Here is a 25447-nt window from a genome sequence, read left to right on the forward strand (position 1 = left end):
AGCATTTATTACACGTGCTTGTGTCAACCATTACAAGTGGAGAAGTATGAGCAAGGTCCACACTTCCTGCTTTCAGTTGTTGCCAATGGCAGGAAAATAAATCCCCAGGCTCGAGGGCAACCCCGCCGAGCACACGATGCAACTGTTCTGATTTTACACTGGCAAGGCCGCGCAATGCCTTCTCGCTTCGACTTTGGTAGCGGTCGAATTGAGGTCACTAGACAGAGAAATGACTGGGGGGGGAAATGGGGGAGGGGACACTTCACCGCCCAAAGGACAGCAGCAAAAACTCCAGTCCTGACGGTACTGATGTCTGAAAGAATTCCTCGAGTTCCGAACTAAAAACAGATGGTACACACCAAAACGACCGCGGGTGCGTTATTATTTGGCCCTGTTACGGTCGTTGCAGAGTGGCCCAATTTTTGTAGGAAACCCTTAAAAAACGGAAAATCAAAAGAGGGAAAAAATGAGTTACCGGGAATGTTGCGCCACTCCGAAAAACGTCACTTAACATTCCGTTGCTCCAATGGCTGCTTTAAACGGAACGCAAGTATGAATTATGGCCTTTTTTTAAGCAATCTTGAACGAGAGGGAATGAAACAGCGGTTAGTGTTTTTTAATGTTTTTCACGTTGCTGCAATGCGACTCGCTCCTTATGAACACTACCTCGTCCTTAATCGAACCGTCTTCAAAAATATGCTTCGAGCACTAGGCACAGACAGAAGGTAACATATTATCCACCAAACAAGGGTGTAGACCCATTACAGAAGCAACCCCATTTTAGTCTATGCCAGACTACACCTTACTCCACTAGCACTCTTCCCGACTACTGCCCAACCTAACCTACAAAACCCCCGTTCGGAATGATCTCCGGACAAATGTGTGGATGAGCTAGCGGGCGACAGAACCACGAAAAAGGATACCATTACGTGACAAACACGGCTCGAAGTGTCTTGAGAAATGTAACGAATAGCGGCGAAAAACTGGAAATCCAATCGTGCTGTCTAGACCCCTGAACCAATAAGCATACACACACGCTGTGTGGTGTTGTGTCGTTCGCGACCTGATACGATCAATGAAACATCAATCAATCATGTCAACAGGAGGGTGGGCATTGTGGGAAGGAGGAAAGAGGTAGTTTGCGTTTAGTAGACGAGCGCCTGAGAACGATCCGCGGGTACTGATGGGAAATGGAAAAGGTGAGAAGTAAGATATGGCTTAATTACTTGGAAGTTACCAGCTGCACGATGCAAGGTTGTGGGTCTTGCGAAAGAGCAATTCAGGTTTCTTGGTTCATCTCAACTGCTTTTAACAGGTATCAAGATAAGGTTTTATCGAATGAAAAAGCGGATACTGATACAATCAAAGGATATTTTAAGGGTGAGTTTAGGGCAATAGTGTCTATCGATTGTACTTTGTTCGCATTACGCATGCAGCATAGAACATTTGAGATAACGATACGATATGGCATCGTCGGTGATGCAAAACTCCACCACTAGAGTCCACCCAAAAGGAAAATTCTGACATCCCTAAACTTCGGTCCTACCATAGGAGTTAAGAATTCGAAAGGGATTTTTTGATATTGGTTTTAAAGTCGGCATGTCGTGCCCGGTGCCCATTGAATATGCTCAACAGTTAACTATGCATAATTCTTGGCACAACAATCTCAAAAGTGTTCTAAGGGCTGCCATTTGTGGAATTCGTTCTTTGACTTAATTTACCCGTAGCTCGATAGTCAGTCCTGTGTACGGAGAGTTGGGATTCTGAAGGGATTTTAGGACCAGTCCTGTCGTGTGAAAACCGGCGCGTCGCTACCAATGCATCGCCACCGAGCCGCCCCAAAAATAATCAGCAATAAAAACACTTAAATATTCGGTAATTATAAGCTAAAGAGCGACACTAACAGGAGAAGATGTGCGACGGTATGTACATGAGTGTATTTTGCTCGAACGTATAGCATTTTAATTATAAAAAGATCGATTGAATCTCAAACCAACCAGATTCCAACCGATTTTACTCTGCATGAGCGGAAAGATTGCACCATAATTTGCCACATCAGGAACGAATATTTAACTTAACTTAAGCTGAAGCTTCTTATAATACTCCACACTAGATATGTCATTAGAGATGCAATCAGTTTTTTTTCCTTAATCGATTAGACACTCAAACAAGGACGAAGTAACAAAAAATATATCCAACACACCATTGGCGACATGATTGCCACATGAAAACTACGTCCATCATTCCTCTGTGCTTCTTCCAATAAACTGTTCAATCGAACACTGAACCCGCCGGCGGTTTGGAAGTAACCGCAGCGGCAAGCCGCAACCGATGGCCTTGGTTTGGGGAGGAATTGGACGGATGTAAAGAAAGACGAAACAAAGCTAACAAAAAAATTGCACATCAAATCCACATTGCGTGACGAATGCCACCCCTTTTTTTCGGGGGGGACGAGTTGCGCCTTTTTGCAATACGAATTTTTTGCTTATTTGCTGATGTATTTGCGAAAATGTATCCCCAAATCTAGTGCGCGGCCGCGTTGCTTCCGGAGCGATTGTTTTTTTTGAAAAGAAATAAAAAAAATGCCTTCAACAATGTTCTTTCCCGGAAACTCATTTCGCAATATACGAGAACGTCAACTCTCAATCATGCAATTTTTGTTTTATGCTCTTTTTCTTTCGCAAAGCTAATTCTCACCCCTGGGGAAGATAAGCTGGGGGAAGGTTTTCAGGCAGGGAAGTGGAAGAGGCAAAAGTAACTCCATGTTGCGCTCGTTGCGCTTGAGAATTTGATTGAATTTCTGACTAAATGAGCTCTCCACGTGGCGGTGGGGATGACTGGATGAGAAAAAAAAAACCTTCGTTAATTGGTTGATTCGATTTTAATCGTTTCTCCCTGATTCTCGGAGTTCCTGTACGCTTGTTCCGAGTCAATTATAACCCGGCGCGCTCGGTGCCGTAGTTTTTCCTACACCTTCCAATGAAACATTTTACCCGACAGGGACCCCCGCGAGGTTAAACGAATTTTCCGGAAAAACAATACAATTTAGTGCCTATCATCGAGGAAATGCTTTCTGCGATTTAATTTGCTTCGTTCACAACGGAACGAATGGAGTTTATTCTTTGTTCAATTAATTTAAAGCACATTTTTCCATTGCCGTACACTTACCTTTATTAATCGCTAATTAATCCCTTGTGGCAGAGCTTCAACGTACAAAAGCAGCTAAAATTTGCCAACAATAATCCTTTGAGCATTGCCGCTTCGCATAGTTAGCGCCTTGTTGATTTTGCACATAACGTTATCCACACACACTGGCCATCGGCTCAGTTTAGGGCTGGGAGGGAGTAAGCCCTTAAACACACCTAACTTTTTTTATTTTACGTCAAACCCAAATAATGCTGCTGCCACGAACACTGGTCGCACAAAGGAGGCGCAGATTTTTTTTTTTATTTTCTCACTGTTTTTTCACAGTTTTAAGGAAGATTTTTCTTCACTCAGCACAAACACGCTTTTACACTGCAATACTTTCAAAACAATCGAAACTGCGGATAGTATAAAAGTTTTCACCGTATTTCACTACACCGACTGCTTTGCTGGAACCTTTTTAAACTGGTGAAGGATATTTCGAATCGAACACCACTACCAGGTAGATTTTCACTGCAGGATAAAAAAATTACATTATTTCACACTGGTTTTGATTACATAAATGTGCACATTTCGTGCACAGTTTCATGAAAATTCTACTCATTCAGGACACACTTTTTCACACTTGCATCATCCTCATGGAAAGGAAAAGTACCAAAAAAAAAAGGATACAGTCGCCAAATGCTGCACTTTTTTGTGACATCCAATACGCATGGATGGTTTGCATGTATTGGTACCCACACAACTAATGTTTGACATTTGTCACTCCATACATCACATACATGCGTCCAAAGGACATTTGGATGGAGTTCACCCAAAATTTCCCTACCGCAAAAGAAATTATAACAAAGCTTGTATGATCAATTAAATAAATAATAAATTTAATTTATCAAAAACAATTACAAGCAATAATTTCTAAATGGGGAAAACCATCACACATTACACTTTTATATCACATTCCCGTTCATTTACACAATGATTTGTTCACTTTTATTTTCCACACTGATTTCTACAACTGATTGACGTATCTGTAATCTTTTTCGGGTGATGTAGTAAAGTAATTTACTAGAAATATAAATCGTATTTTAATTGCACATTCTTTCTTTTTCCATGAAATACAAGAAAAAAAACTACAAGAAACATGGTTTTCCAACATATAAAGCACAAACCCATCTCGCACAAGTATTGGTATCGCGCATCAGCTGGACACGGCGGTGTACATACCGATAGGGGGGAGGACTAATAGGAAAATATCCGAACATCAACACACCCATACGCTTGAACGCAACACAATGCTACGTCTACGTGGGAGTGTTTGAGAAAAAAAAGCAAAACGAACAACACCTACGCGGAGTGGAAAGCTAACAAAAGCGAAAACCAATGCGTTCGTTTCTTAAAATCCATCAGCATTTTCTCCGTGTAAGAGTACCACAAAGAATGGCGTTACACCATCGCTTCTCTATCTCGCAGTCTACGGCGCTTTCAATGACGAATCAAAGACAAAGACACGACATCGATTTATTGCAAACTAGAACATTACTAATCGTTTTTCCACCGCCATTGCAGTTTCCATCGGAAGGATGGCAAGCAATCCGAAACTCTGAACCGTGTTTGGTTTCACCTTGGACCAGTCTGTGTGGAAAAGTGGAGGATTCTTACTGCCTCCGGAAGGACCCTTCAACCTGCATATCCAGTGCCAGCATCTTCATGCACCTGACGTGGAAAATTCTTCGCTAGACGTGACACTGTTGCCGTGCGGTGGTTAAGGTTGTGTTGTCCTTAATTTCGGGATCACGAGGCACACGCACACATGACACGTGCGCCTTGTGAAGAGCACACTTTGTGTAACCAATGTCAACTTTTATATTTGCCTTCGCATTATATAATATGAGGATAGTTCATTCAACAACGCAATTTTGTCTATCTAACACCACGGGCTGTGAACTTTGTACTGGCAAAAGTGAAATAAAAGAGAGAGATACTAAACAAAGCAAAACTGAATGTAGCACGAAAATTTTGTGCTGCGATGAGCTGTCATAGCCACATAGGAATTGATTCTACACGCACACACACACAAACAAAGTAACAAAAAACAACAAGCCAGTATTATAAAAGATGATAAAATTTTTAAGACTCTTGAATTTTATGAATGGAATTATTAAAATTTATGAACAATTTAATGAAAAAATTTAAAAAAAGAAAAACAACACATACAAAGATTGTAATTATACACGAAAGATAGTTCTTTGTTTTACAGAAAAAAACGCACAACCTGCTAAACGTGCATGGGTGTGCTACAAAGCAGCAACAGTACGGAATGTTAATTGGGCCTTTCTTTTCGTTTCCTTACTTGATCACATTTTTTCTGCACACACCAACAGTGGTGCTATGCATGTATTTATCCATCGAAGCATACACATGGGTTGCCCCGTTTTGAATGGCACACTGCGATAAAGTATATTTGCCTTCATGCACTGATAAGTTTTGCCGCAATGCAATTATCAAAAAGCATACAAAACAAACGAAAAAGGGAAGAAACAAAAGAGAAGATGCATTTGTGTGTATTTACTTTGCACTTTCTTCTGTTTCTCGTATTCGCTTTTTCTTCTGTGTGTTTATCGTTTAATAACTTTAAGCGAATAATTTCCTAAAATACGAATCTGTGGTAAAAAAAGTGTCTGCTGTATAAAACGCATGCCACTTCAATTATTAGACGTAAGCGTTTGCGTCGGTATCTAGGATACACAGATACACACTCCGTGATATCAAGGATGTTATGATGGGAGGTACACAACATGGGTGGTTTGTATCATGCTCTCCTCACGATCCACCACACACCCCTAACCACTTTCAGACATTTGTTTTGCGTTGTTTTCATTGCAAGCCAAGGTCGTTGTTGCTGCTGGCAATGCATGCATGCGTATACAAGATAACGTATTATGGGCACCAGAGCGTGTATACGAACACAGGCACACGACACACACACACACGCGGTACCAACAATAAATATCGAAAGTTGTAAACATATCACAATAAAGCACTTCAAAAAAGCGCGACCCCCAATCGATTGGGATTGTAAATAGCACCTCACACATACAATTCAACTGAATGAATTTCCCCAACAAAATTTTTTGTAACAAAATTAAATGTACACCCCGTTTTAGTGTGATTTGCATTCAAAAACCTTCTTTTTATCAGCGCCTAGCACTGTAACGCCGTTCCAAAGGTTATCTTACTTTGTTCACCTCGCTTATTATGGGCGCCATCAAATCCGTCTCTCCCTTCCTATCGTTTTCATATACACACACACACGTTGAAAAAACAGGGAGAAAATAAACATTCAAAGGCCTCGCTGTTGTACCCATCACGCACACGAACACAGCAGCGGAATACTAAAAATCAACTACCCAACTACATCTGTATTTTAAGCAGACGGCGTAAATGATCTCGCCAACACACTTTGTACTAACTGTGCACTTTTGCATAGGAGTGCATGTGTGGCTGTGTGCGTGTTGTCAGGTGATGATAATAGTTTTCCAATTCGTGGCTACCGTGTAGCATGTATGTTTAGCACTTCCATCAGATGATAAATTCGCAAAAACAGCGTACATTCACGCACACCACCGAACGGGTTATCAAACACGACAATTGAAAACCGCAGTAAGAGAGAGAGGGAGAGAAAACATCACATTGCGCTGCACTGCTGAGACATGAAGAGGCCGTGAAACGTCAGCAAATTCACGTAGAAAAATAAACACAATTAATTATTTCTTTTCATTCGTTTCGTTTCGCTCATCTGTAGGGAAACTTGTTTCACATGAAGCGAACAAAAGAGGCAACAATTTTCTGTCTGTGTTGATGGTATTGGTGATTTTTCTTTCCAAACAACAAACACACAAGCAATGGTTACTTTGCTTTGGGAAAATCTTTCAACGTCAACGCGTGAAAAGCAATAACAATTTTTCTTTTCATTGTAGAAAGGCTTCACCATTCGCCCACCAACAAGACAGCAGCTGTGTATGTTCAATATCTATTGGTGGCGCTAGTCGCATTAGTATTGGTGATACGATTTAACCCCGAGAGTGACCAATCAAAAATTGAAAACAAAGGATTCCCGACCAGTTCAGCAGTAAAACAGGTACCACATGAAAATTGTCTTAGCGAGGAATTTTCTTTGAACAGTTCGAACAAGCTTACAATACATTCCACACACATGTCCACGCACATTGTTGGGATATGGGTGGATTGTATTTACTGTTTTATTTTCATCATACAGACCACCTTCAGATAACCTTTCCTTTCGTGATTTAAAGTATGCATATGTCAAGAAAAACAACAACAAAGTATACGCATAACAGCTAATTACAATGACCCAGCGCTTATTTTTGAGAACGAATAAAAAGTCACCCGAAATACGCAATTTTAGTCACTTTTTGCAGCAGCACACACTCCGAAAACAGGCACACAGTATACGCACACAACTCCACACGGCTCCAGAAGCTCCTTTCTAGTGAGTACGCACAACAGTTCGTTAACCCACACACAACCACTTGCGCGCATTCACATTTGCATACGAAGAATTTCGTTCGAATGCTCCCCACACAAATTGTTGCAAAGAATATCACAATTACCCGATTGCGTGTGGGACGAAATTTTTCTTTTCTCGTGGAACGATGCACTACGATGAAGAGTTTTCCCGAAACAACGCTACCAGCCTACTTCGAGGAAGAATACCACGTAGCAGAGGAGGGAAAAAAACGCACAAGCACACGCAAAGAAGCGGACATTTGACTTTCGAGTGCAACCTCCGAAATAGGCAAACATGAGACGTTGCATGGGCAGCCCGATGAATTTCGAGCTGACGCCGCGCACTAGAGTGAGCGAGAAAAGGCATATAAGGCGAGCGATTTCACTGGTTGGCCTTCCGACGGACTACTGCACATGAATGTGTGTACGTTTTTTTTCTCACACTACTCCCTGTATGGGGGCACAACAGAAAAATGGAAGAATCTGGCTTACACTTTTTACGCAATCAGGCGCACGACAGGACAAACGATTTACAGCTTTTATCGCTCATTTAAAACACACGGAACAACACAAACCCGAAAGTAAACGATCAAACGACTACTACGTCACACACGCGCAACGGAACGGAGATAGATTTTCATCCAAATTTTCACGCGACGCGCTACAAAGCCCAGCCTTGACAGCTCACTTCGATCCGTTTCGTCGAACAAACGCGTCATTTCAGTGTAAAATGCCAGCGAGTGTGTATTTTTGCCCTGCAAATCCATGCATCGTGTGCTGGTAGTGGTGCGGTTGTGGTACAAAACAATACGATTGTACGCACACTAGCGCAGTGTAAGGTTAAACTCAAACTGTGGAATACTCGACCAGCAGTAAAACATCGTTGCCATTTCTTTGCCGAATGATGCGTGATCCGAAGCAACCTCCGTTGTACAAAAAGCTAAGAACAGACATGTTTCATTTAATATTGCTCCGTCCTGTGGTATCAGCTGGCTTGTCGGAAAGTGCGACCGTGCTCCGTGTTTTGACAGACCATCATCACACAGCTGATAGAAAACCGTTTTGCACGCGTAAAAGCGCTGAATACACGAAGGAAAATCTTGCGCGGCAATTTTGTCACGTGCGGCCCGAACAGGTTCAATGTTATGTAAACAAAGCATCGATCGGGAGTGAGACGGTGCCATCGGTTGTTCAAGTGCGGTGCTGATTATCACACAGGTGATAAGAGGATTTGTCGAGTGGTTAACTCTTTTTTGCAACGCTAATTTGCTGATTAATAAGGCGGCATTTCCAGAACTGCGGAACGGGGTTATATAGACGAAACCTTAGACGCGATGTCAATTACCGAGAAGGATCTGTATCGGGACACTCCGGTGCGCTATCTAGGTAAGGGCGCACGTTACATCATGAAGCCCTGTTTTCCTTGACCGCCTTTTCTTATGATGAATTCAAGGATATGCGAACGAGATCGGAGAAGCGTTCCGACCGGTGATCAAGAAGATCTTTGTGCACGCCAGCTATGCTGTGGCGATTAGTTACGTACTGGCGGATACGGCGGATAAATCTAAGAAGCAATACGACGTAGGTTCAACCATAGGTCTTAACTTCCAAAAGTGAGCACTTCGTTAATTGCAAGGCGCTAATTTCAGAAACCCGAAATACTTGGTGGAGGATTTCGTGGAGCTGCCGTTGCATCTGGAGACACTCTGCTGTGGCAAATGTTTGCCTCGGTCATCATACCCGGATTCACCATCAACCGGTAGAAGCTTTCGTTTAAGCAACAAACGGTTTATTGAACATAATTAAAACAATTGCATTTTCTTGCTCCCATTCCCTACAGTATCTGCTGGTTGTCCAAAGCTGCCTTAAAAGCTAACAAGGTAAAGGGACCGGTAGCCAAATGGGGACCAACAATGCTCGGTCTGCTTGCCATTCCGTTCATCATCCATCCAATCGATAGTGCGGTTGACTACGCGATGGATAACACCTACCGAAAGTATGTTAAGTAATGCTCATCCGTTCACGCTGTCGTCCGACGCGTGCCTCGAACGTTGTGTGCCGAATGATAATAATGGATATTAGCCAAAACTAGACGAGAGAGAACAGCAAGCGAAACAACAAGCCACAGAGACGGAATACGATTTCACACAATTAGATTTAGATTTTCGATGGTGCCAGTTACAAACGTGGTTGCGGGTTACTATTTTCTGCTTTACGAGCACCGTACCAGTTACAGATAAAAGGTACAGCACAGGGAATGTGCTGGTATGTTGTGCATGGTTAGTTCGATATTCTTTAGACGATTACAAATATACAACGCTACATTTGAGACAAAATAATGTTTGTTACACTACTTCACTGTGATAGGAACAAGTAGATTAGCAGCTCAGTTGCAGAGTTTCATTACGTGAGGATGGTTCTGTTAGGGAGGCAAACAAAGAACGCCACATTTACATTGTACGAAACACGGACAAAAGATCTAAAACGGTGCTAAAACGACTACTCGAAAGTCAATAATAAAGCTCAAATGTCTTGCCTCGAAACAATCGTCCAAAACTCATCCTTGACACGAGTGGATCAATCGTAGAACGGATAGGACGTTCCGGTACGTTCCTGTCCGAACCCACGGCCGAGCTGATTTCGTCGCGAACGAAACGTGTTGCGCATCCACGCGTTAGCCTGTTGCAGTCGAGAGTGAACAAGATGTTTAAGCTTAGTGGTGTACTCTTTTACCATTGCATTGTGTCCAGGTTGTAACTGATGGTCGTTAGCGTAATCATGGTCATTTGTTCGGCCGAGAAATTGAACCACCGTTGCGGGAGGTTTGGTACCAAACTGATGGAATAGAAATGCAGTTATGTTAAGCGCCACTTTGCGAATCTTTAAGACAGTTTGGCTTACCCAAAGAAGATCATTTCGGGCGGCATTTAGAGTGTTAGTCTCAGAATTGTGCTCCTTTAGGATGGTGCGTATTTGCTTCCGTTTTGCGCAGTAAGGTCGGAGCGTTACGAAGTAGATTACCTCGATGAGTGATATGATAGAAAATCCCAGGAATAGCCCCAACAGTCCACCGACATTCGCTTTCAAAGAAAATAAGAAGAGTTGCGTTATTCTTGGAACTTTAAATGAGGACATGTTAATTAATTACAGAGAAAATCGGTGAAGCCCACTAGCTCGCCCTTGGTAAAGCTCCGATAGTAGGTATCCTTTACGAAGATGTACACCAACGCCAGGTTATTCCTTATGCGGAGGTCAGGATGAGGAAAACAGTAATTCGGTATCACTTTCACGTACAAACATCAGCTTCTAACCGTTATCACTTACTTCGCGTACTGCTCGTCCTTTACATCATCCAGCAAGGTTTCCCGTATGCCGAACAGACCGACCTGCAGTTCCGCCGTCGTTACATCCGGTATGTAACTGATCTCGAAACACCCGGGCAAACAGGTACAGGATAGGCTTGTGTTTGCGGTGAATGCGATCGAGCTACGTATCTGCTCGTAACAGCGTGCATTGGCACGGCTGCAAATTTTCGTATCCTCGTACAGCTTCGGCAGATAGTACAGCACGCAGCCACAGTTTTCCAGTATCAACTTTGCCTCACACTCCAGCTCGCAGTTGTTGCGCGAGTACACACTGTAGTAGGACAGGTTGGCCTCGCTAGCGAACACGCATTGCCGCTGGGCCTGTGCCACCTTGCGTATCTGATCAGCCGCATCGTTGATCTTCGGCGTGATGATGATCCGGTTCTCGGAACCGACCGGTATGTACTGCGCGTAGTCGGTAATCTTCGGAGTTTCGGTGGGGCTGTGGAAAATGATCTTAAAACCCGTCGATGAGGTGGACGAACAGAAGTAATCGCTCACGTTCGCATCGAGTACGATCGCCAGCCCCATTCCGACCCCCGTACCGGCAATAACGCGCGGATAGGTCGAGTTGGATGGATGCTCCGCGTATCCTTGCTCCGGTGTCCAAAGTATCGGTCGGAATCGTCCACTGCCGCTGCTAACCTCCGTGGGAAAGATGTTCGGCGCGGTCGCATTGCGGAACATGTACACCGTATCGAGTGTGTTGAACGTACAGCACAGACCCTCGTCGGTGAAGACGGATTGGAAAATTTCCGTGCACTTTTCCGGCTGCTTCGCGTACCGGCAGGCTTTCAGCATACCCGCACAGGGTTGCGTTGCCTGTTGGGATGTGTGGTGAGAGCGGTGAGCTCGTACTGAACGACACGTTTCAACAGGCACACTTACACTCAACAGCAACTTCTTCACTGCGGTCCACTTCCCTTCGTACTGGGTCACGTTGAAATCGCCGTCGATCGAGCAAATGCTTTGCAGCACCGACTGCTCCAGCGTGTGGGCTTCGATCCGTTCGGCCGCCTCCCGCCGTACCTGGTTCATGTTGCAGATCGTGACCGCCGGAAACGGGATGTACTTGATGTGTGTCGCTATCGGGTTGAGCCCGATGATGATCGGTGACGATTGCCATTTGATGTACACCTTCGAGATGAAGTAAATCGAGCACGCGGTCACAACGAGAAATGTGAGGAAAAAGTACGCCCTGCAAATGGAGATGGATTGGGGCGGCCATTACCACACTGCGGTTAATTAGTTTAACGGACATTGTTTTTTTTTTTTGTCAAGAGGGCGAGCAACAGCTGCTGCTGCATTACCATCCTCCCTAATTGAACGATTGATCTGTGTTTATGTTAACAGGTACAAGACTCCAAACCTACCTTTCGCACAGCGTCAACGATACCGTCCCGATGTACTTCAGCCCGTGAATGGTCGTGTTGAGGCAGTACTCGCGAAGATTTTCCGTAAACGTGACGCGTTCCTGCTGCATCCGGGTGCGCAACACTGTGGCGGAGAAGCATTACAAAAGCAAATCACGTTACGCCCAATCACGGTACGTGCACGGGTGGTGAGCAATAATCGGTGGATTTATTAACAAATCAAATTTTAAGCTCATCAATCAATTAAACCGTGCTTCAGCAGCAGCAGGAGTCATCCCCACTTACCCTTATCGAAAGCCACGTGGGGCTGGCGAGCGTTGTGTAATGGGAACACTGGTGCCATTTTGTAACCGTTGGCCGCTTTGTTTGCTTTGTTTTTATTCTATCGACACCCGGTTCAAACTGCAAACCACAAACCAACGGACCATAAAACATGCTTTGATCTTTTATTGTGCCCCCGGTTCCAGCCGAATCGGAATGGAATGTAACGGGCCAGCGTAATGGCGTTCGAAACGCTATCGATTAATTTGAGGTTATGTATTCTTTTTGTGCTGTGTTGGTACGGTTTATATTACATCGGTTTGAATTTATTGCAAGCTTTTCTGCGCCAATGGCATGCTACCGTGTGGTTGTACGGATCAATAACCACAGCATTCGTTGCGCACGTATCCTGCGGATACAGTACTGGAGTTGATTGTCGGCATCCTTTCTAAATCTTCCATTCCCTCTCGCACCGGCACGAGCACCGGGTGCTTCTTGATACGCTCGTGAGGAGGCAAAATTAGGGAAGATTATTGTATGCGTTACTGCGTACGACTTCTGTCTAGCGTGCGACAACCTACATTTCCTCGCGTTGGAACGCGCTTTCGGGATATGTTATGAGTGTGGCTTTTGTCCCGGTGGTTGTTCAAGCTTACCAAACGCCTCAGCAGGCGTTCACCTATGCTTTTGGCCGCCTTCATCATCAGCGCCCGGTTCGGCAACGGAAGGAAATTATTTGCATGTATCGACAATCAATCAACCCGCTCACAGGCCACCCGGCTCCATCGACTCCATCAGGCTCGTGCCGATAGCAAAGGGGGGAACCCTTTGTATGGGGTCACGAAGGTAACATTAATCCTTGTGCAAATCGAGTGTGAGGTACCAGGTCTGAGAAGCTGGCAGCAATTCAAGCGTGTGTACGTGCATTGCCGCAATGGTTGAGGTTTATTGGTAGAATGGCATTGTTGTCTTAAAATTCCAAATGAAGGAAACCATTTCCAAAAAAAAAAAAACAAGGACACCCATGAACAAATGTTTACCCAACTTCAACACATGTGAACGAAACAAGCTTTAGTACTAAACCCACCGCAGTGTGGCCATGTGTCGGATCGTGACACTATCGATTGCTTGCCCAATCCCTTAACGCCTTCCTTAACAGTATGGCGCAGTTTAATCGATGAACCTTTACCTCGGTCCGCTACCGACCGACCATTTCATTAAAGTTTAATTTACAATTTTGTCACCACCTGGATCTAAGGATCTAGGTCTCACTGCCTTAAAGTCATCATTTTCCAATTTTTCACCTCACCGGGTTCGACACCGGGTGGGGTGGTCCGACACCTAATGGGATGCTTTCCATTTTGCTCCTTTTGCCGTGGAGATAGAAAACACGGTAACGGCTTAAATGGCTTTCCCGGCTGGCAAACACACTGGATGGCTGTCTCGTGGAAAGTCCTTCGCATGGGAGGAAACGATTTTTTGGCCAATTTTATCGATGTGTACCATCTGACGGTGGGGCTCGTGTTCGGTTCGGTTATGATAGGTCCGATGGATCTGGCTGTGGGGAACTTCAGAACGGCCACAATTTTTTTTTTTTTTCAACCAGGGAAGTCCGTTTGTTTTTGGGGATGTGGGGTGTGTATTTATGTTTATCGTAAAAGTATCCCACCAGGTGCTCCAGAGTCGGTTGGATAATTAAAGTTTATGGTACGAGTGGATGTTTGCATGCCCTTTGGCTTTAAACCAGCCTCAATGCCGGTGCTAAAGTGGCTTTAACGCAATCCAAGTATCCAACTAGCGTTGGTACCGGGGAGGGAGGGTTTAATGCGTTGAGGTGGAGGTTAACATGCAGCCGGGCATGATCTCTTTGATGGTTGGATCCGATTGCTCTCTTGAAGCGCACTGCCTAAATTGATCCCTTCGGTGCTTCACTGCAATTACCGTTTTGCCAGTGGTCAGTAATTGGAAATGATTTGACGATTAAAGGGCATCACGTAGGGAAATGAGTGGAGCTTTCTGTGGAAATAAATTCCAGGAACTGTGGAACACTGTATGTTATTTAAATTTCCAGCCAGCAGCTTAACGCGAGATACGATAATTGAAAAAAGGCACATATATCTATCCCCTCCACATCAACCCCCCGGGTGGTATCAATTCTACCGGCGTTTCACGGCAGGAACAAAGGAAAAGGCTTGTAAAACAAAGGCAAAATTTATTTTTCACACCACTTTTTTTCCCCACTTTCCGGCGGGTAATTGGCACGCCGCTGGGCTGATACGCTAAAGTACGCAACGACGCTGCTTCAAAAGTAATTAAAATTAAGTTAAAATCCGGTGCAAAATGTATCGACGGTAAACAGATCTACCGTGCCGGAGCCAACACATGGCAGGATATTGGAATTATGATTCAATTATGTCTGCCCAGCGCAACTGATCGGTTGATTTTCTTTGAACATTAATTTGTCTGTTTTTGTTTGCGTCAGTGGCGTGACTCTGGGCTGAGGTTAAAACAAAGGATTCGCGCAAAAGGTGGATTAATAGAACAGGGAGAACGCCTTTTTTGTTTGGCATAGAGCATCGTTGGCTTTTTGGACGCACAATGCACAATTTTGCGCTTTCATTCGCAGTCGAATATGCATTTGAGTCTGCGGTTTGTCCACTTGTTTTTGAATGTGTATAGCTATTGGAGAATATAATTAAAGCGCGTTAAACAAATTCTGCTCCGTTGGGACACGGCAAGGGAAAAATTAATTATTGCGCATTGCTTTGACTTTTTTTTTTAATATTTGGTGCCCCGTTTTGGCCTACCCAAGCAGGACACTTATCTCCGATTCCACAAGTATTCCACAAGCGTTTGAATTTTTTTTTTAATTTTTCGAATACAACATTGGGATTTTTCACAGTTTTCCTCGAGGTTTCCAATAGTTTTCGTTAGGGTTCTCCACAATTTATACTGAATTTGTCCATAGATATCCTTTGGTAAATAAGCACTATTCTTTGATGTAATCCTCAGATTTCTTAAAGATTTTTATCAGTGGTGGAACAATCCCCTTGGAGACCCGAAGCGGAATGATAGTTGGGGCCGCTAATTTAAAAAAAAGTATTCCGGGAAGCGGGGAGGTTCAGAAATTACTAGGAGAGGGGTTGGAATGGTGGCGGGAGGGGGCTGGTTTCGAGTTTCGAGCCTTCTCAAATTAGACGAAGCGAAACCCGCAGTCGAATGGGACCCCACAACTGTCTCACTTAGAACAAGTTGGACGGGGGTGGGGGGATGTTCGTAAAAAATAGCAAACCGGGAAACTCCTTTTAGTACACTGTGGGGTTCCCTCTTACCCGCGGACATGGTTTAAGCGACGCTTTTCGGGTTCTTTTCTGCCATATTTCATACAGTTTTCCTTACTAAACTGCTTTTTTCGGGGGCTCCCACACGTCGAGGTCCTAGGCGCCCACCGTTAGATCCGTCACTGACGGGTCCTTTTGTAAGCACGGGGTTCCTTGTGAGTTCCTCGCGGCCGCTCTGTCCACTTACCGTTAAACCCGCCACTGATTTTTATAATTTAACAGCCGTTGTTCAAGCGAAATTTCCTTTATACGCCAGTCTTAAGGACTGTTTGCGAAGTTTTCCACGTGTTTTAAAGGATTTTTCATTTTCGCTACATGACTGATATGCTGATATGCTAGAGAAACATATTCTAGTTACGATATTTGGTTAAATTAACACGATAAGAAGAGAAAAAAACTACCATGACGAACAAATTTGCATGACAAAAATGTATTTTTAAAGTTTGTTATTTGGTGGTATTACATACAGGTTTTCTACTATAATTCATTGAAAACCTGACTAAAATCACTGTTAAATCTATGCTTTTTTCAGTGCCCCATTCAATACACGGTTCCCAAACACATAAAACAATAAAGCAATTTAATGGTAAAAAGATATTTAGAATATATTAGAAGGATGCAATTAATGTCCTCTTGGCTCGAACGTTTCTACAGGCACTGTGCTAATGAGGGCTTTTTTTTCTCATCAAAGCAACACTTTGCTACTAAACGAAAAACATATTTTCGCACAAACGCACACTTACAAATCTTCTCGTTTCTTTCACATCTTCCAACGCTCTCCTCACAATCACTTCCCTTAGCCAAGTGGAACCATCCACCGGAAGCACCGACCAGTTACTGGGCCTGTTTCCGTGGTCCAAGCCACTGTTTTATTGCAACCATCAGCATAAAAGGTCCACAATAGTCCTGTGACGAGCAGGTGATTTTGTCCCCGTTCCTTCAGCAGGCTGCACGAAAGGCGCTAGCGTAAAAGTAGGAACACAAATCAAATGATTACCGAACACATTCGGGATCGCAGTAGCTGTGAACAGTGGTCAAATAGCAGAGCTTTTTATCAAACCATTTCACTACTACCACCGCGATTCGGTGGGTCGGTTTTCCCGATGTCAAAAGGCACACACTAAGGTGATGTGTAAAATGTTTCTGTTAAGTACAACTTTCGATCAAATTTTGACCATTTTGCACTTCTGCGGCGGTGGTCTACTGTCGGACTGTCACTGTCCGATGTCGTGTGACATAAAGTTTATCTTTGCCAAGCTTTGCATAAACACGACCGTGTTTGGGGCAGGCATATGCAGTGAGGTTCGATGCGGATATGCACTCTACGGAAGTCCTGTCCCCCCATGCCATCCCCATGGAAAAGGTACAATTCGCCACATGTGTCACTTCGCCTCCGGACTGTGGTGGATATTTAATATTGTCGCTTCATTCGGGAGGACGAGACATGTGACATGCCGCAGCTAGGTTAGGTGGCGGTATGTCCCTACAGGTGGAAGAACTGTTTACCCACGGTGACAACCGGATATTTATCAGCGTATCACTGATGGTGGTTTTTGTTCGCGGCTCCGCCGTGCTCCGAAAATCCCCTTCAGTATGTCATTCACGTTTCACGTTTCATGGCGTGGTAACGGTCGTTTCGGACAATCAATGAGACTGTTGCTATGATGTTCCGAAATTGGTAAAATGCATCGCGGAGCGGTGAGATTTTATCCTCCAAACATCCCAATGCCACTCGTGAGCGAAACCCATCAAAGAAGCCCTCAAAAAAGGCATGCCAATGGGATTGGGTTTTTCGGCATGTTTCGGTATGTTTGCTTAATTTGCAACATGAAACGCATGAAACGTTTGTGTGGACCGCGCAAAGGTACTGTTCCCGGACATAGAACGTGAGGATGTGCAATGTGGCGTTCACTAGGTTACAGTGCGCCCGGACAAAGGATGGCGTGGAATAGCGCTCTGGTTGTGCTGGTCCTGACCGTTAACCACAGCACCGTTGGTTGACTCCACTGCCATTAACCATCCAGTGTCTCCAAGAGATAAGTAAATATGGAATAATGCATGTATGCACAGTAACTGTGTGTGTGTGTTTCGGGGACAGTGAATGAAAATCTGCGTCACGCTTTCCCGCATTTACAAGCGTTCCGTGACCTGATGGCACAGAGCGAAAGTTCTTTCGCTGCGCGCCCCGTGATGATGAAAGGGCCCCCCCCCTTTCAAGTGCCGGGGTACGCTGCTACGTTTACCTTCGTCATTAGCGCCAATCTCCGAGCGCAAACCGTTTTAGGTCAACGATGACACTTTTTCAGCCGGGTTGCGGGGGGGGGGGGGGCACGATTTTACGTGTTTTTCTGCCCTATTCGATGTTGTAAATATTGACACTATTTGCTGCAGAGGTGCGAATGGGGGGGATTTTCAAAAAAGAAAAAGAGTACGCTTTGTAACGCGGATGCATTTGCATCGTAATTGCTGGTGCGGCAAGTGCAGCACCAGCAAAGCAGCACAAATTAACGAGCACTAATCAGTTAAGCGTGGTCGTCTACGCTAGCACCTCGGCGTGAGTATCAAAGCACGATGAGTGTACCCCCCGGGGGGGCTGTTGAAGTTGACGATGATGGAAAGTGTAGCTGGCGTAATGAGCTTCAGCAAGGAATGGAAGAAAAGATCGCAACATATTTATGCACACTGCAATCAGCACGTCCTGGCGTGAAGCCTCTTTTGCGCCGCTCAGCAAGATGCTGCAATGTGAGGAAAAAATAACTAAATTAAACGCCATCAACAGTGGAGCTCCCTTACGTTTATGCCTGTTGGAAAGTGTTGTAGTTTATTATCGTTTTGAAATGAATTCTTCCGTGGATCCTTGTTAAAAACAGTGCGAATAGATTGACTTTGCCAGTGGGTAATGTCAATCGCTCACGTTACGAAAACCATTCGCCCGTCCGTTCCCTGCAGGATTGGTGACATCTTGGCGACATACCGCTCGAAAACGTCAATGTCTAGCGGACCGACACGCACGTTGGTGCGGTGCTGACCAAACATTTCGTACCCATTGCCACCGCTGCCGATCCACGCGGCTATTGCGACCCTATAGGTGGCCTCCGTGTCCAGTGGTTCATAGCGTGGAATTCGGCAAACACGGCATCGTACATCGACCTGTTGCACCCGCTGAAAGATCGGCCGCGTGAGGTTGAAGGTAACACGCATGCCGGAGAACTGCAGCACATCGGCGGTATTGTACCGGCTGGCACTATACTCCAGCGCCTCGAGCAGATGCTGGCCGCGCAACTCGAACGTGTCCACCGTATTTTCATAGGGGATAGCCGTCACCAGATCCTCGTACGTTAGCGTGCCGGGATTGAGCGACGTACGCAGCCCACCATCGTTCGTAATACCGATCGCGGCGTATGTCCACTCGTGCTCCAGATCTCCCCGACCAACGTAATAGTCGACGAACGCGTCCGCCACGAAGCTGCCAAAGTTACACTCACCTGTCCGACAGGCGGGCTTGGAAAGGAACACTTTGGAACTGCCCACCGGACGAACAGCGAGCGTATCGACCTGGGAGCGCCAGGGCTGAAGTTCACGTTCGATTTGCTCATCCGGCTGGAATTGCTCGTCCAGATATTCGGTGTTACCTTCCCAGCGTACTGCTTCTCCATTTTCGTCGAAGTACACCAGCAGATGGCCGACGTACTTGGTGAACGAACCCGCCTGCACGATCAACACTTGCCGGCCGGAGTCTTGCGCCACAACGAACGGATAGCTACCTGCTGGCATGTCCGGCCAATCCGTCACTTCCCCCGTGTGCAGCAGGGTGTGCGAATGTCCACCAACGATCACGTCCACCTCGGGACACTGCCGTGCAATGTCCTGATCGATCGTGAAGCCACAATGCGACAGCACTACGATGATATCCACACCGAGCTGCTTCAGTGCCGATGCCTCGCGATTGATACACTCCACCTCATCCAGAAAGTGCACCCGGTCCGTCATGCTGAGCGTGTCCGTTGCGTGGTGTATAACGCCGATGATTCCAACCTTACGGCCATCGCGGTCAAGCACAACGCTTTTCTGGTACATGCCCCGCAGCGTCGGTTCGTCACGATCGTCTATGTTGGCGACCAGCATGGGGCTCTTGATGGCTTCCAGAAATGGCACCAGCCCTTCCACACCGTGATCAAACTCATGGTTCCCGAGCGTCATGGCGTCGGCGGGAAGGAGGTTCAGAAAGTGTGCGGTCACATTCCAGCGCAGCAACGTGTACCAGATCGTACCCTGGAAGCTGTCGCCCGCATTCAGGTAGATTGGGTTCCGATCGGCGTACTCCTGCTGGAGCGATTTGATACGGGCGACCACTCGTGCGTAACCACCAATACAACGTTCACCTTCGTCCGGCTTGCAGCGCGTTGACACCGTGTTCGTTTCCTCAAACCGGGCATGGAAGTCGTTCAGATGGATAATCGTAAGTGGATACAGCAGATCATCGTTTCTTTCACCCTTCCACGGTTTGCTGATCAACACACCTTGCTCGGAAGCGTCCACGGCACTGCACACACCAGACGCAACGGCCACTACGAAGCAGAGCGCTAAGCGTAGCGTCATCCGCCCAACGATCCACATCTTGCCAGCGTTCAACGCGTACTGGTGTGGTGCTGTGTTAGTTGTGGCACTGTGGCAATTGTGTTGATAAGCGTAAATCCGACACATTGATAACCCGGTGGAGGGTGTGAGTGTTAGGTGGGTGCGATTGAGCGTACGATCGAGTGACTTTTGATGGACCCGTTGCCGACTTCTCGGTTCACAATTCTCACGACCCAGTTGTTGGGTTTGGGCGGTCGGGTTCGGGAGCAAAAAGGTGTGATAGCAGGCATTAGAGATGAGAATAATCACTCTTTTCAATGATTTGAATCGGAGTCAAAGAGTGGGTTTAAAGATTTGAAACCTTTACTCACTCTTTTGAGATTCATTAAAAAATATTACACTGCATTTATGTTTTTACCACTCTTTTGCGTTTATACTCACTCTTACTCTCTGTGCCGACTAGAAACTCACTCAGGAGTGAGTAAAACTGTTTTATCACTCTTTGGATTACAATCACTCTGTAAGAGTGAGTAAAAGAGTATTATCACTCTTTGGATTATAATCACTCTGTAAGAGTGAGTAAAAGAGTATCATCACTCTTACAGAGTGATTATAATCCAAAGAGTGATAATACTCTTTTACTCACTCTTACAGAGTGATTATAATCCAAAGAGTGATAAAACAGTTTTACTCACTCCTGAAGGAGTTTCTAGTCGGCACAGAGAGTAAGAGTGAGTATAAACGCAAAAGAGTGGTTAAAGGAGTCATAAAAACTCTTCGTGCTGATTTATATTCATTCACTCTCTCGAAGGTTTCAAATCACTCACTCACTCTTACTCAGCGTGCACATCTCTAGCAGGCATGACTGACGCTAATAACGACGTATCAAACGTTTCGACTGCCTGTGGTCACTGATAAGGTTGCAGATTGATGCAATACAACTGTACCATTCCGGGTGGTGCTCGAGAAAGAAGATGGATGAAAGTGAGGGAAGTGATAAAGGTTTGACCAGAAGTAATGCCTAACCTTAAATCGATGCAGAGGATTATTTTCGTTCCGTGCATAATTGGTGGGCCAATCAATTAGCCATGTTTGAGTTTATCTGGAACTTAATTTAATCGATCGACTACTAATTACAACCTCTGCTGTCTTTAAATAGTGCCTGCAAAATGGAACGTGTAGCTCTAATTTCTAGTTCACACTTGTGGCAAGCGGCAGAATAAATTGGCCAGTTGTTGGAGCTATCGCGCAGTAAAAGGCACTACTCTGCCAAGGCTAATAAAGCAATATACATGTATCCATAGCCATCTGTGCGCAAGCTGTGTGTGAATCATTTGTTAATCATCCTTTCCGCTTGGATGTACCAAGCGTTCCGCAGTGGAAAGAAGTTAAGTGGCCTCAGTAACACGCGACTTGGCGAATCCATAACAACGAGCATCTGTCATCGGGCGGTCTGAGCGATCGTGTAAGTATGCTCATGTAGAGTTATCTGCCAACCGTAGTAAACACGTTCGTTGTGCTTCTTTCTCTCACTCTCACTCTCTCTTCTCATTTTACTCCTTCATTTCGGGCTATTTAGGGTTAAAACATTGTCTTTATCACAACCGCTATCGCGTGTCACGTTGGTTCAGTTGTTTGTGTGGAGGCCGAGCGTCTGTCAGTTGTAGACGAGACAACCATCCGCGATGATCCCAATCATGTGGTGGTTGGTGAATTTCTGCGCGCTGTTCGTGGTCGCTAGTTGTACGGTGTTGACTCAGACCGCGGGTTCAGTTGCCGGCCCGTCCGGTGTGGTCATAACGAGGCAGACGTTAGACAGTGAGCTGTTTCCACTGACGATTATCCACCTGAACGACTTCCATGCCCGGTTTGAGCAAACGAACACGGTGTCAACGCGCTGCAAGCCGGACGAAGGTGAACGCTGTATTGGTGGTTACGCACGAGTGGTCGCCCGTATCAAATCGCTCCAGCAGGAGTACGCCGATCGGAACCCAATCTACCTGAACGCGGGCGACAACTTCCAGGGCACCCTCTGGTACTCACTGCTGCGCTGGAATGTGACCGCCCACTTTCTGAATCTACTTCCGGCAGACGTGATGACGCTCGGGAATCACGAGTTCGAACATGGAATAGCGGGTTTGGTGCCGTTTCTGGATGTGATCGACAGTCCCGTGGTAGTGGCAAACATAGACGATCGTGACGAGCCCACATTGCAAGGAAAGTACACCAAAAGTGTAGTACTCGATCGTGGTGGGCTTAAAATCGGGGTGATTGGTGTTATCCATCACCTGACGAATACGATGGGTATGACGGAGCGGTTACGTTTTCTGGATGAAGTGGAACAGTTACGGGTGGAGATCGATCGGTTGAAGACTGCAGGAGTTCAGCACTTTGTGGTACTATCCCACTGTGGTCTGGAGATCGATCGTACTATTGCTCGTGAGCTGCCAGATGTAGATGTCATCGTTGGAGGTCATTCTCATACGTTCCTTTTCAACGGCACTACCGACGGTTTTCCCGATGAAGCTGAAGACACCTATCCGGTTGTGGTAGAACATCCTAACGGTCAAACGACCCTGATTGTACAGGCCGCATCCTACGCGAAGTATGTTGGAAGAATCACTCTGTACTTCGACCAGGAAGGAAACGTGCGAGATTGGGAAGGTAATCCAGAGTTTCTCGACGACACAGTACCACAAGATCCGGAGGTGTTGGAGCAGTTGGTTCCGTGGCGGGAGCAAGTTAATGTACAAGCCAATCGTCAGATCGGTTACTCGGCCGTAATGCTCGACAAACCCGACTGTTCGCGAGGTGAGTGTAACTTTGGCAACTTCATCACCGATGGGTACATCGACTATTTTGCAACGGAAGCACAGAAAGCACCGAACCCAGACCAGTGGACGGAAGTAGCGATCGCGTTCAACACGGGAGGTGGTATGCGGACGTCACTGTTCGCTGGAAACCTCACGTTCGATGATCTGGTAACGGCCGTACCGTTTGAGGACACAATCGATAGCTTCGATCTTCAAGGGCGAGTGCTTCTGGAGGTGCTGGAGCACAGTGCTAGCCGGTTCGGCACGTCCGATATGATGCAGATGTCGGGAATGCAGGTGACGTACGATCTGCGCCGTCCTGCCGGGAACCGAGTCGTATCGGTCAGCTTACGGTGTCGCTTTTGTACGGTCCCACGGTACGAACCGCTCGATCCGGAGCGGATCTATCGGGTTGCAACTGGGGCGTACATTCGGAAAGGTGGCAGCGGATACACCATGATTCCTCAGTGGGCCACAAATTTGTTGATTGGACCAGTCGATATAGCCGTGCTGGAGCGTTACGTACAAAAGATGACGCCCATCATCAGCGGTACCTATGGACGTATTACCGTTATAGAGTGAATAAAGAGAGGAAAATCAATATTTTGTCCAGAATGGTACTGTCTTTAGAATTTGTTAAGCTTGCCAATAAGCCTACGATTTAGTATTGTTTGACTTTTATTGTCATGAAGCCCTTGTTAGCACTTACGTCGTCAGTTACAAAGAGGTTTTAAAATATAGGCAATAGAATACAATTACATCCCTTTTTGCTAACATGCAATATGAATATCTAATTAGGAGCTTTCATTTGTTTTAGACGACCTTGCAGATTGAATTTCCTTCATTGCTGGTTCTGACTTGCATCTCAAACAGGCAGTCAGGCTTTGGGCATTTACGTCAATTATGACGTCACATTTCCATCAATACTTTTCAAAGACCTATCCAAGGGATAAACTATCTTATGCTTTTGAAAGGCACTACTTTGAAACTTATTTATGCTCTTCTGAAATTTAGATGCCTGCCGAAATGCCGAAAAGCTGATTGAATAGAGCAGTGATTTTGTGCCGTAACGGTTCGACGTCGTACACTTCATCCCGCAGTACCGGGTCAGCATTACGTTCGATAGCTTTGTGCTAAAGTTATGCTACATCGGCACATGCTGACGGTTCGAATGGCGGAATTTTCGGTTGCCAAACATAAACACAAGTTTCTGCTTTATGCCCCCCCCCCACCGACCTGCAAAAACAATGAAGATGAGCTAGAGTTTGGTGCTAGTTAGAAGCATCTTCGCTGGCTGGATGATAAAGTTCCTGGTTGTGCATTAAAAATTTCCGCTCGTTTGGCTGCCAATTCCGCCAGAAAATGTACGTGTCGTTTGTCGCACTGACGTCCCCCGCTGGGCGGACTTTTGTTTTAGCTTTCGAATTTGTTTCCAAGTTCCTTGTTGTGAGTGTGTGGGGGGATTTCTACGGGTGGGGGAATGTTTCACGTTCGGTGCATCGAAATGATTTTAGGCTCCCCGTGGAGCTATTCGTCAATGAGGTTGGTTTTTGGGGGTCGTGGTCGTATACTGAATCGAATAAATTGGCGAAACAAATTAATTGCTAAACTATCACACAGTGTTAATCTTACGTTATTGCACCGTTTTAATCAAAAGAACAACAAAAAAACTTCAAATTCTAATTTTTAGCGCTCAACTGCTGTACTGTTTGACAACCCTGTAACGCATCCGCTGGTTTCTCTTTGCTTTTCGCTCAGCGAAGTTCGCTCTCTGGAAACCAAAGTAGCTCTCGATTAAGTGATACAGTGCGTCCCGTACTTTATTCACATTTGATATTTACTATTTTTTCAATTGACAGCTGATTTGAATTTTATTTACACCAAGCTATCCGGCATTGAAGAATTGTGTGATTTTTGTGGTGAATAGTGAATGTTTGTGATAAAAACATACGAATATCAATATTATTTGTGAAAATTTGTCTATTTCGTGTGTTCAAATCATGCTGTGATTGGCAAGAAACCTTTTTGTTGTCTTCCGTAGCATT

At 45.4% G+C, this 25447-nt stretch overlaps 4 protein-coding genes across 4 annotated transcripts; 2 read left to right on the forward strand and 2 right to left on the reverse strand.

Annotated features, from left to right (window-relative positions):
* The first annotated feature begins 9005 nt into the window (after window positions 1-9005).
* Window positions 9006-9680, forward strand: LOC128719168 (mitochondrial fission process protein 1). The gene is made up of 4 exons (XM_053812791.1): window positions 9006-9057; window positions 9125-9252; window positions 9321-9430; window positions 9512-9680. The coding sequence occupies exons 1-4, from the start codon at window positions 9006-9008 to the stop codon at window positions 9678-9680; spliced, it is 459 nt and encodes a 152-aa protein (XP_053668766.1).
* A 568-nt stretch (window positions 9681-10248) lies between these two features.
* LOC128719167 (pickpocket protein 28) lies at window positions 10249-12752 on the reverse strand. Its single transcript, XM_053812789.1, has 7 exons — window positions 12695-12752; window positions 12410-12533; window positions 11925-12234; window positions 10996-11858; window positions 10820-10911; window positions 10573-10751; window positions 10249-10506 (listed from the first exon to the last, which is right to left on the reverse strand). Exons 1-7 carry the CDS (start codon window positions 12750-12752, stop codon window positions 10249-10251), a joined length of 1884 nt encoding a protein of 627 aa, XP_053668764.1.
* Window positions 12753-18921: 6169 nt separating this feature from the next.
* LOC128719940 (apyrase-like) lies at window positions 18922-20628 on the reverse strand. The gene has a single exon (XM_053813582.1). The coding sequence runs from the start codon at window positions 20626-20628 to the stop codon at window positions 18922-18924; it is 1707 nt and encodes a 568-aa protein (XP_053669557.1).
* Window positions 20629-22265: 1637 nt separating this feature from the next.
* LOC128707046 (apyrase-like) lies at window positions 22266-23984 on the forward strand. The gene has a single exon (XM_053801991.1). It carries the CDS (start codon window positions 22275-22277, stop codon window positions 23982-23984), a length of 1710 nt encoding a protein of 569 aa, XP_053657966.1. The 5' UTR covers window positions 22266-22274.
* The last annotated feature ends 1463 nt before the right edge of the window (window positions 23985-25447 follow it).

The sequence above is a fragment of the Anopheles marshallii genome, chromosome 2 (assembly GCF_943734725.1).
Source record: "Anopheles marshallii chromosome 2, idAnoMarsDA_429_01, whole genome shotgun sequence".
NCBI lineage: Eukaryota > Metazoa > Arthropoda > Insecta > Diptera > Culicidae > Anopheles > Anopheles marshallii.

What these genes read in the sequence shown, in the direction of transcription:
- LOC128707046 (XM_053801991.1), top strand. Translation starts at nt 22,275, where the DNA reads ATGATCCCAATCATGTGGTGGTTGGTGAATTTCTGCGCGCTGTTCGTG.
- LOC128719940 (XM_053813582.1), bottom strand. Translation starts at nt 20,628, where the DNA reads ATGTGGATCGTTGGGCGGATGACGCTACGCTTAGCGCTCTGCTTCGTA.
- LOC128719168 (XM_053812791.1), top strand. Translation starts at nt 9,006, where the DNA reads ATGTCAATTACCGAGAAGGATCTGTATCGGGACACTCCGGTGCGCTAT. An exon ending in AATCTAAGAAGCAATACGAC is followed by an intron (nt 9,253 to 9,320) that starts GTAGGTTCAACC and finishes CGCTAATTTCAG; the next exon opens with AAACCCGAAATACTTGGTGG. An exon ending in CCCGGATTCACCATCAACCG is followed by an intron (nt 9,431 to 9,511) that starts GTAGAAGCTTTC and finishes CATTCCCTACAG; the next exon opens with TATCTGCTGGTTGTCCAAAG.
- LOC128719167 (XM_053812789.1), bottom strand. Translation starts at nt 12,752, where the DNA reads ATGGCACCAGTGTTCCCATTACACAACGCTCGCCAGCCCCACGTGGCT. An exon ending in TCGTTGACGCTGTGCGAAAG is followed by an intron (nt 12,235 to 12,409) that starts GTAGGTTTGGAG and finishes CTCCATTTGCAG; the next exon opens with GGCGTACTTTTTCCTCACAT. An exon ending in CCCGAAATGATCTTCTTTGG is followed by an intron (nt 10,507 to 10,572) that starts GTAAGCCAAACT and finishes CTATTCCATCAG; the next exon opens with TTTGGTACCAAACCTCCCGC.